Source organism: Argopecten irradians, unplaced genomic scaffold (assembly GCF_041381155.1).
Source record: "Argopecten irradians isolate NY unplaced genomic scaffold, Ai_NY scaffold_0051, whole genome shotgun sequence".
In the NCBI taxonomy this organism is placed as follows: Eukaryota; Metazoa; Mollusca; class Bivalvia; order Pectinida; family Pectinidae; genus Argopecten; species Argopecten irradians.
This window is the reverse complement of record NW_027187518.1, coordinates 84,797-96,603: the sequence shown is the minus strand read 5'-3', so window position 1 is coordinate 96,603 and position 11,807 is coordinate 84,797. Positions and strand designations below refer to the sequence as shown.

Here is an 11,807-nt window from a genome sequence, read left to right as displayed (position 1 = left end):
CAAAACGTGAGGCGGTGCCAACGGAGGCATTAGGACAGATAAAGTCAGTTAGGAAGAAAAGAAAAGATAAAATCCTAAATTTAGTCGCCTTTTACGATAATGCACTAGGGGCAGCAGATACAATTCTGAAGCCTACCTGCACGGCAAATTCTGATGAAACCAACAATACAAACTGTGAAGACACCCACAATACAGAGTGTGAAAACCTAAGTACTGATAATGAATCTTTGTCACCGATATGCAAGTTAATAAAGAAAAGAAGATAATGTATTCCTCGACAAAATAAAAATCTGCTTCATAAGGAACATTTGATGTATAAAATGTATCACTCGTAATGTTAGTCATCCTTTGCCTCTCTCAAATTGATCTGATTTCTTTTTACAAATTTATTGATTTCAGATGATGTCCAAGCCAAGAGCAGTGGTTAGTTTTTACAAGTCATGAAGGTCAATTGTAATGAAAGAGGTATAGTCTGTTTTGTCCAGAACACCTCATGATCACTTAAACATTGTACAAACAGATTATATATCAGCTCATATTTTCATTATTATATCAAACAGATCCATTTCATCCAAACTTCATTCCATGCAAGTAAAACAATAGCAGATTGCAATTTTATTAGAGCATTATAATATTCCTATAAATCATCCCCAGGTGAAGCAAGAAAAAGAGACGGTGAGAAGAATTCCCTTAAAATATGCCTCCAGAGACGCCCAAATTGTAAAGGTACAGCTAAACCGTAGACGAAACTGCACTATATAAACAGCTGGCCATGTTGAGAGTTAACACTGGGTGGAAGGGATTTATAGTTCTAAAATCAAGGGATTGGAAACAATAGCGTATGGGGGTACTGATAGTGACATGGAGTTTATCATTTTTAGAGGAAAAGCTGCTGTGAATAGCATAAAGGCTAAAACTGCCCACAATTTGAAGAAGATAGCTATGTCACCAAAAAGGTCGCTGCTTGTTCAAGGCAGTTAGTGCCAGAGTCCCCAGGGCCATCACCATCTAAGGTCCCAGGCTGTATGGAGTCAATGCTGCATTTTCACAATTTGGCAAAAGATCAGGCCACCACATTAGCAGTATTGCCATTAGATATGCCTGACAAACTAACAGACATTCAGTCACCTGCTGCCTCTTTTAGTAAAAGAAAGCCACAGGTGAACTTATTCAGACTCCAAAACAAAAAGGGAATTTTTTTTTTTAACAAGAGATCCCAGAGGGATCTTGGCGCCCACCAAAGAATGATCTATGTCTGACAACAGAAAGAGGGATCTTTTCCCTGCTTTTCAAACTTTTACTACATACTATATATGAAACCTTGAGAAAGATCTTTTCAGTACTTTCTGAGATATGTAGCAGTAACAAACTTCAATAATCAAAATTCAAGATGGCTACCTGTCGATCATCTTGCTGACCGATCTGTCCCAAAATGCAATATGCACAACTAGGGTCGTAGGGGAACCTACATATAAAAATTTGAGAAAGATTCCTTCAGTACTTTCTGGGAAATAGTGTTAACAAACTTTAACTATCAAAATCCAAGATGGCCGCCAGTCGGCTATCTTGTTGACCGATCACTCCCAAAATGCAATATGCACAACTAGGGTTCAAGGGGAACATGCATATGAAATTTGAGAGAGATCCCTTCAGTACTTTCTGAGAAATAGCGGTAACAAACTTTAACTATCAAAATCCAAGATGGCCGTCAGTCGGTCGGCCATCTTGTTGACTGATTGGTCCCAAAATGCAATATGCACAACTAGGGCCCTAGGGGAACCTATATATGAAATTTGAGAAAGATCCCTTCAGTACTTTCTGGGAAATAGCGGTAACAAACTTTAACTATCAAAATCCAAGATGGCCGCCGGTCGGCCATCATTGTTGACCGATTGGTCCCAAAATGCAATATGCACAACTAGGGCCCTAGGAGAACCAACATATGAAATTTGAGAAAGATCCCTTCAGTACTTTCTGAGAAATAGCGGTAACAAACTTTAACTATCAAAATCCAAGATGGCCGCCTGTCGGCCATCTTGTTGACCGATCAGTCCCAAAATGCAATATGCACAACTAGGGCCCTAGGGGAACCTACATATGAAATTTGAGAAAGATCCCTTCAGTACTTTCTGAGAAATAGCGGTAACAAACTTTAACTATCAAAATCCAAGATGGCCGCCTGTCGGCCATCTTGTTGACCGATCAGTCCCAAAATGCAATATGCACAACTAGGGCCCTAGGGGAACCAACATATGAAATTTGAGAAAGATCCCTTCAGTACTTTCTGAGAAATAGCGGTAACAAACTTTAACTATCAAAATCCAAGATGGCCGCCTGTCGGCCATCTTGTTGACCGATTGGTCCCAAAATGCAATATGCACAACTAGGGCCCTAGGGGAACCTACATATGAAATTTGAGAAAGATCCCTTCAAAACTTTCTGAGAAATAGCGGTAACAAACTTTAACTATCAAAATCCAAGATGGCCGCCAGTCGGCCATCTTGTTGACCGATTGGTCCCAAAATGCAATATGCACAACTAGGGCCCTTGGGGAACCTACATAGAAATTTGAGACAGATCCCTTAAGTACTTTCTGAGAAATAGCGGTAACAAACTTTAACTATCAAAATCCAAGATGGCCGCCAGTCGGCCATCTTGTTGACCGATTGGTCCCAAAATGCAATATGCACAACTAGGGCCCTAGGGGAACCTACATGTGAAATTTGAGAAAGATCCCTTCAAAACTTTCTGAGAAATAGCGGTAACAAACTTTAACTATCAAAATCCAAGATGGCCGCCAGTCGGCCATCTTGTTGACCGATCAGTCCCAAAATGCAATATGCACAACTAGGGTCCTAGGGGAACCTACATATGAAATTTGAGAAAGATCCCTTCAAGTACTTTCCTGAGAAATAGCGGTAACAAGAATTTAACTATCAAAATCCAAGATGGCTGAACTGGAATCGGACGGCCAATCTTGAGATGACGGACGGACGACAGGACGAAAGGCGATTTGAATAGCCCACCATCTGATGATGGTGGGCTAAAAAGTTATAAAAAACAACGTATATATACTGCTGTAAGTACTGTAAAAGGTGATTGTTAAGAACTCTGGGACTAAAGAAAATACTTTGTTATAAGCGTAGTTTTGTTAAAAAGCAAATAATACAAGAGATCCCAGAGGGATCTTGGCGCCCACCAAAGATTGATCTATGTCTGACAAATGAAAGAGGGATCTTTTCTCTGCTTTTCAAACTTACAATTCTTTTTTCTGCTTTTCAAACTTTAAACTATCAAAATCCAAGATGGTGGTCGCAAAATGCAATAGGCAGAACTAGGGTCCTAGAGGAACCTACATATGATATTTGAGAACAATCCCTTCAATACTTTCTGAGAAATAGCGGTAACAAACTTTAACTATCAAAATCCAAGATGGCCACCGGTCGGCCATCTTGTTGACCGATCAGTCCCAAAATGCAATATGCACAACTGGGGTCCTAGGGGAACCTACATATGAAATTTGAGAAAGATCCCTTCAGTGCTTTCTGAGAAATAGCGGTAACAAACTTTAACTATCAAAATCCAAGATGGCTACCGGTCGGCCATCTTGTTGACCGATCAGTCCCAAAATGCAATATGCACAACTAGGGTCCTAGGGGAACCTACATATGAAATTTGAGAAAGATCCCTTCAATACTTTCTGAGAAATAGCGGTAACAAACTTTAACTATCAAAATCCAAGATGGCTACCTGGCGGCCATCTTGTTGACCGATCAGTCCCAAAATGCAATATGCACAACTGGGGTCCTAGGGGAACCTACATATGAAATTTGAGAAATCCCTTCATCTTTCTGAAAATAGCGGTAACAAACTTTAACTATCAAAATCCAAGATGGCTACCTGGCGGCCATCTTGTTGACCGATCAGTCCCAAAATGCAATATGCACAACTAGGGTCCTAGGGGAACCTACATATGAAATTTGAGAAAGATCCCTTCAGTGCTTTCTGAGAAATAGCGGTAACAAACTTTAACTATCAAAATCCAAGATGGCTACTGGTCGGCCATCTTGTTGACCGATCAGTCCCAAAATGCAATATGCACAACTAGGGTCCTAGGGGAACCTACATATGAAATTTGAGAAAGATCCCTTCAGTACTTTCTGAGAAATAGCGGTAACAAACTTTAACTATCAAAATCCAAGATGGCTGCCTGGCGGCCATCTTGTTGACCGATCAGTCCCAAAATGCAATATGCACAACTAGGGTCCTAGGGGAACCTACATATGAAATTTGAGAACAATCCCTTCAGTACTTTCTGAGAAATAGCGGTAACAAACTTTAACTATCAAAATCCAAGATGGCTGCCTGGTCGGCCATCTTGTTGACCGATCAGTCCCAAAATGCAATATGCACAACTAGGGTCCTACGGGAACCTACATACGAAATTTGAGAAAGATCCCTTCAATACTTTATGAGAGATAGCGGTAACAAACTTTAACTATCAAAATCCAAGATGGCTGCCTGGCGGCCATCTTGTTGAACGATCAGTCCCAAAATGCAATATGCACAACTAGGGTCCTAGGGGAACCTACATATGAAATTTGAGAAAGATCCCTTCAGTACTTTCTGAGAAATAGCGGTAACAAACTTTAACTATCAAAATCCAAGATGGCTGCCTGGCGGCCATCTTGTTGACCGATCAGTCCCAAAATGCAATATGCACTACTACGGTCCTAGGGGAACCTACATATGAAATTTGAGAAAGATCCCTTCAGTACTTTCTGAGAATTAGCCGTAACAAACTTTAACTATCAAAATCCAAGATGGCGGCTGGTCGGCCATCTTGTTGACCGATCAGTCCCAAAATGCAATATGCACAACTAGGGTCCTAGGGGAACCTACATATGAAATTTGAGAAAGATCCCTTCAGTGCTTTCTGAGAAATAGCGGTAACAAACTTTAACTATCAAAATCCAAGATGGCCACCGGTCGGCCATCTTGTTGACCGATCAGTCCCAAAATGCAATATGCACTACTAGGGTCCTAGGGGAACCTACATATGAAATTTGAGAAAGATCCCTTCAGTACTTTCTGAGAATTAGCCGTAACAAACTTTAACTATCAAAATCCAAGATGGCGGCTGGTCGGCCATCTTGTAGACCGATCAGTCCCAAAATGCAATATGCACAACTAGGGTCCTAGGGAAACCTACATATGAAATTTGAGAAAGATCCCTTCAGTACTTTCTGAGAAATAGCGGTAACAAACTTTAACTATCAAAATCCAAGATGGCTGCCTGGCGGCCATCTTGTTGACCGATCAGTCCCAAAATACAATATGCACAACTAGGGTCCTAGGGGAACCTACATATGAAATTTGAGAAAGATCCCTTCAGTACTTTTAGAGAAATAGCGGTAACAAGAATTGTTAACGGACGGACGGACGGACGGAAGGACGGACGGACGACGGACCACGGACGAAAGGCGATTTGAATAGCCCACCATCTGATGATGGTGGGCTAATAATTACAATGCTTTAATTTTAGTCCATCATTATTATCAGATGGTATTCAAAATGCATTTTTCTATTTATATCATTTTATGGTGGATGCTAAGAGCCATCTTGATCTTGTTAAAAATGTCCTAGTTGTTAGGTAATACATGCATATATATATATTTACATGCATTGATACTAAATAATTTGTTTATGTCATTCCTACCAATATTTGGATTTATCAAATGTTTCATTGAACACAAGTATATTTTCATATCTTTCTGTTGTACGAGGACTACACTTTCACTCAATAAACCAGAAAATATACCACTGGTATTTGTAAGAGTAGTAGTAGTTATACATGCACAGGGGCCCGGTTGTGATGGCATACTGTTCTTAAGCATGAACTGAGTGTGTTATCAGATACATGTACATGCATACCGTCTATATTCACTTCTACAGTTCATGAAAGGTTTGAGTAAATTTCGTACATTCATGTCCAAGCTATAAACATCAAATAAGATATTTTGAACTTGCTTACTTGAAATTTTGGAAGGCCATAATATAATCATTAAAGTGGGGTCAAATTGTGTTTTGATTTTGAAATTGCTATCATTTGATAGTAATTATTGTTTATGTAACAAACAAATGAGATTTGTGAACGCAATAACTTGGATAAATATGAACCGATCTTAATGAAATTTTGTATGTAGACTAACATTTGAATTATCTCGGACGGATACGAAAATTAGCGTGATTCGACAGTAATTTGCAAAGGGCAATAAATCCTTAAATAATTATTATTGGGCCTTATGCACGCGATACGTTTCTGCCATTTTATAACGTGATATGCGTAAAGGCGACATTACAAGCCGACAGGTGAAATCACCGTGTTTTCCTATGTATTATTCATATATTATATTAGAAGAAGTGATGTCACTGTTACATAAATGACTTTTGATGACTTTGTGATACGATTTATCACACGTGTAGTATTGTGTTTGCGATCAAACTACAATGGGCTCTGTACAGGTGAGAAAACAAGTAAACAAAACTTGGCCGTCGGGTCAGACCCCCCGCGTTGCCCAACTGTTATGGTACATTAATGCAATTATTAGTTTACTATAAGTTACTTTCAAAAATATTTAAATCATAAAACCTGACCGGAATATATATGGGGCAAAGAGGTAATTTGAACTGTATGGACAAAAACATTTGTCAAATTTTCAAGGCGATCTCCCCCTTTATCAAGACACACAAAACGAACACGTTTACATACTATAACACGAACAGTAAAACGGGACAACGGAAGACGAAAGACTATGGAGGACATTGATGAACGTGTCATCACAGACAAGATCAGTACAAAACGTCACAAAGTGGAGGGATTCAATTCAATAGAGAGGGCAGAGTTAACAGTCTGAGAAGCAACACAACAAAGAACCAGATATATATGAGGAGTGTATGTCAAGTAGCTATGATGAAACATTCGTATAATGTGTATGTGCGTTTTAAAGATGGAGGACAAAAACTTAAGTGGGCGACATTGCCATGTCCTGCAGGTATTGATGGACAGTGTAAGCACATTGTTGCAACATTATACAGCATTATTGACCTACACCATCAGGATGTTTCTACAATCCCTGATGTAAAGACATGCACAGACAAGCTTCAGATGTGGCATGTGCGAAAGCCAGTGACTGACGAATCACTTCTGTTCAGTGATATTACATTTGTGAAGCATGACCCAGACAAGCAAGTTAAGAGATTTGTGTTGCAACATTAAAGAACACAATTTTGTCCCAGAATTTGGTAAAAGTGTGACAGAGGAAACGTTGCAGAAACTTATTACCATTTACGATTCTACAGGGTTGAAATTACCGGTATTACAAACAATTAAAGACGACAACCAATATGTCCCTGTGTTAACAAAACAGCAGTGTGATTCTTTTGTTTGATTAATTAACGTCCTTTTAACAGGTTTGGTCATGTAAGGACGGCCTTCCATGTTTGTGTGTATGTTGTGCGAGGTGCGATTCTGATTTGTACGCGGAACTGTATAGTGCTATCAATCAAGCTTCATTCGAAGTTGACCAGGACATATTCCTATCCACAGCTACACCAGAGATGAGACATTATTTTGGAACTGTGGTTGACAGTGCCTTTGACTGCATGCAGTTTGTTGAAAAGAACACTCGTCTGCAAAGCAAGTCGAAATTCTGGTTCGAACATAGTGAGTACAGGATAACAGCATCAAGTTTCGGGTCTTTTTGTAGACTGATGGAAGCAAGTGATCCTGTTAGAAATTTCAAACAGAAGAAAAAGTTTTTCGCCACAAGAAGTGGGAGACATGGCTTTAACTAAGAGGCAATGGCATTTGCAAAATATGCAGAAAAGAAACCATGTCAAAACTGCCCAGTTGTGGTGAATTCAGAGATTCCATTTCTAGCTGCAACACAGACTAGTGAAAATAGATGGACAGCTCCGACTAGTTGAAGTAAAGTGCCCCTATTCATTGATTCAACGGAAGACCAACTTCTATTTATATGTAGATGATGGTGTAGTGAAACTGCAAAATTCACACGACTATGTCTCTAAGTGCAGTGCCAGCTGAATTTGACTGGAATATGCATTTGTGATTGTTTGGTGTTTGTTCCCCTAAATGATTTGAAAGTTCTTGAGATCACTCGAGTGAAGGATTTTTAGGTCATTTGACCCAAAGGGAATGAGCATAATCCTTGCAATTGTATAATCCTTTCCTTTGTAAAACATGAAAATAATCCTCAGTTCTTGTGTCAAATGCTTATGTATGTCTACATGTATATCTGAATGCCAATGCAGTGTGCTTATGTTTTTGTTTTCTTTATTGTAGGTATCGGCAAGGACGCATATTGAAACGGAAAACATCAGAAAGCTTCCTTGACCCATTCGAGTAAGAATTTATTCATGAAGTTATTTGCGTTTCCAATGCGATATACGCAAGGTATTTTCATTCTTCAATAATTGATTTTTATTTGTTTCATACTATATCCGGCTTAAAATTTTTTTAGTGTACTGTCAGTCCTTCAAATTCAATTAAGTTTCTTTTACAATCACGAAGTTGGCATCATCAGCTCCAATAAAAGCATTGATATTTGATAATTTTGATAGTGGACCCTGGATGAAATTAGACAAAAATGACAGCATAATAAATGACACATTGATGTAAATGTAGTTAATGTTTATAGGCCTACAGACAAATTGGAGACTGTCAACTTTGGAGACAAATAATAAGATACTTTTGAGGAAGAGATTGATGACGAACCAGGTGAGGATCAGGAAGACATTGTTGGCACAGGAATTCAAAGAATTCGCCATGAAAATGACCACCAAAAGCTGACACAGGACCAAAGTTGCTAAGTTTTCTTGGAGCCTTTGCTTGCATTGACTAAAACAAAAAAATCAACCTGTCTTACCAGGTAATGGGATGCAAGGAGGAAGTCACCATCCGAAACAAGTTCACTGGATCTGCATTATACCTCACATGGCTATGTCACTTCATAATCAAACAAATCTGAAAAGTTTCACATACATGCATAATTATTATAGCGACCTCTTGCATACTAACAATTAATTTGCATGTAAGATTGTTAATTATATGCCAGCCAACCAAATCTTACCTACTGCATGAACATGGGGATAATATATACTTGTTTGTTTGTTTGAGTTTTACGGCCCATCGACAACTAAGGTCATTTAGGGCCAAACTACAAGTCATGCATTAATATCAGGATAAAAGATCAGGGTAAGAAAAGGCAAGTAAGGACTAAAACAAAGATTGTAAACGTTTATTTGATAAAAAAAAGGTTTGCATGGGATTAGACGTATACATTAAAATGATGGATGGTTATGTTTTTGTTTATAATTCATATTTTTTTTTATTCAAAACATTGACATTGTTATGAACCAAAACAAAATTGCAATGAGTTAAGTTCAATCTTGCATTTCATTCTATGATTATGAATGGGTGGTTGAATGGAGCATCTGTAGCTGGTATCTGGAAATATCCAGCATGTATAAGGTTGTAAGTGCAGGGTTCCAAACTAGCTATATTTAGTTTGTGGAAGATTAGCAAAATCAATAAATGAAATAAATGCATTTATTGTGTCATGATCTATTCTAATTTTACACATATTACGTCAATGAACGTGAACTTTGAATGAAAAACCATTAATAACAAACAATATAACTTTTTTTCCAGCTATACATGAACCTGTAGCTGTACATGTATTTGTTTGTTTGTTTGTTTGATTTATTAACGTCCTGTACATGTAGGTGAGATACTGATCAAAACAAATGGTGGCATCTGGTGGCCGGGGTTTATGATTGGTGGATGTACATGTGGAACTTTCCTAAACGAGGAAGATGAGGTTAGGTAAGCATATTTATTAAATACAGTAATAATATAATATATTGAATATAGATGATATTATGTAAATAACTTTAAACCAAGTTTCTCATGTTATTACCAACTATTGAATGAAATATTCATTGCCTATCTGTGTGTTCTTATCAACATCTAGTCAAAAATGGCAGGAACACTGTAAACGAACTAGATCACTATCCTAAGTTTTTCTGTTTCCTTCTGTTGCTGTTTTAACCTGAATCTTGAAATGCAGCAGTTTTCATATCTCTCCCCTATGCCTTGTAGCATACCATTGACAAAAGGTAATTGGTGTCCAATGCCGTCATCTGAAGATGATCCTAGGATCAAGAGGTCTTTACGTATGTTTTTTTGACAAAATATAACATATACTTTACAGAACTTGTATATTACGAAATTTTTTAAGCAAAGTGATAATTTCTATTATATTTAAAGTGAACAGTCGGGCAAGTATGGCTGAAGTCGGTAAAAATGGTGTGAATGTATCCGGTATAATTTCTTCCATACATGGGAGGAGGCCGTCCCTGCATGACCATAGCTGTTAATAGGACGTTAATTAATCAAACAAACAACAAAAGTACAGAGACAAACCAGCCAATTCCACCAGATATTGACATAAACCAGCCAGATTCTACAGATGTTGATATAAACCAGCCAGATCCTACAGTTGTTGACACAAATAAGCCAGATCCTACAGATGTTGACACAAACCAGCCAGATCCTACAGATGTTGACAAAAACCTGCCAAATACTACAGTTGTTGACACAAACCAGCCAAATCCTACAGATGTTGACAGAAACCAGCCAAATCTTACATATGTTGACAGAAACCAGCCAGATCTTACAGATGTTGACATAAACCAGCCAGATCCTACAGATGTTGACACAAACCAGCCAGATCCTACAGATGTTGCCACAAACCACCCAAATTCTACAGATGTTGATATAAACCAGCCAGATCCTACAGATGTTGACACAAACCAGCCAGATCCTAAATATGTTGATATATACCAGCCAGATCAAATGAAAGGATTAGAAATCAGGTGCAGTTTTAGACACAGCAAAGCAGAAAGGATGAGAATTAAAAACCGACAAGCAAACTAGATCAGAAAAGGACGGAACATCGATCTCCATACTTCGAGCGTTGGGATTCAGAGAAATCTGATCCCTAACGATAATGATTTCAAACAAATTGAAAAGGGGATCAAAGTCTACGAGATGAGAGACAAAATAGAAAGAAAAAGACAAAGAGCAATAGCAATAAGTGAGGTTGAGTATACGTTGTCCCCATTGACCACTGAACTTAAGTATGAAAATATAACCATGAACTACTTTAATCACACACATGGGTTGGTTTACATCAAGACGCACAATATCTTGATGTTGTTGTCATTTCACTTAGAATTGTTACATGTTTGAAAAGAAAACTTTTCATGATTATTGTAACGAATTACAATAAAATATTGTAATAAAGAAACAGAAAAATAAATACCCCGACCTGTAATGCGTTATTTTTGTCATCTGCTAACGTCAACGTCATTTGGACAACGTCAAGATGTATGGGGACTCGAATATTCAGAATGTCGTTAATGGTACAAAACATTCATGGACAGTTCTGATGACGATGATTTATCAGAGTTAGACCTAAACATGCATGCAATGGTGGAAATTATTGCCTCTGACAATGATTCAGAACTGCAAGACAACTGCGAATAAACTCGAGTTCTTGTCAAGACGAACAAGCCACATAAGCTCTGCTTAATCACGAGACACAACAGAAAGACTATCAGGGTGATATATATCAATTCCAATGCCCCTGAAAAAGGAACAGGAGGTCCGAAAGTTTCTGTCCGGTTGAAAGGCTCAGTCTTTTGATCAGGAAAACATATCA

At 38.2% G+C, this 11,807-nt stretch overlaps 1 protein-coding gene and 1 pseudogene across 1 annotated transcript; both read left to right on the top strand.

The window, feature by feature from the left end:
* The first annotated feature begins 6,815 nt into the window (after nucleotides 1–6,815).
* Nucleotides 6,816–8,199, top strand: LOC138311575 (uncharacterized; annotated as a pseudogene).
* Nucleotides 8,200–10,444: 2,245 nt separating this feature from the next.
* On the top strand, nucleotides 10,445–11,020 carry LOC138311574 (P-selectin glycoprotein ligand 1-like). The gene has a single exon (XM_069252876.1). The coding sequence runs from the start codon at nucleotides 10,445–10,447 to the stop codon at nucleotides 11,018–11,020; it is 576 nt and encodes a 191-aa protein (XP_069108977.1).
* The last annotated feature ends 787 nt before the right edge of the window (nucleotides 11,021–11,807 follow it).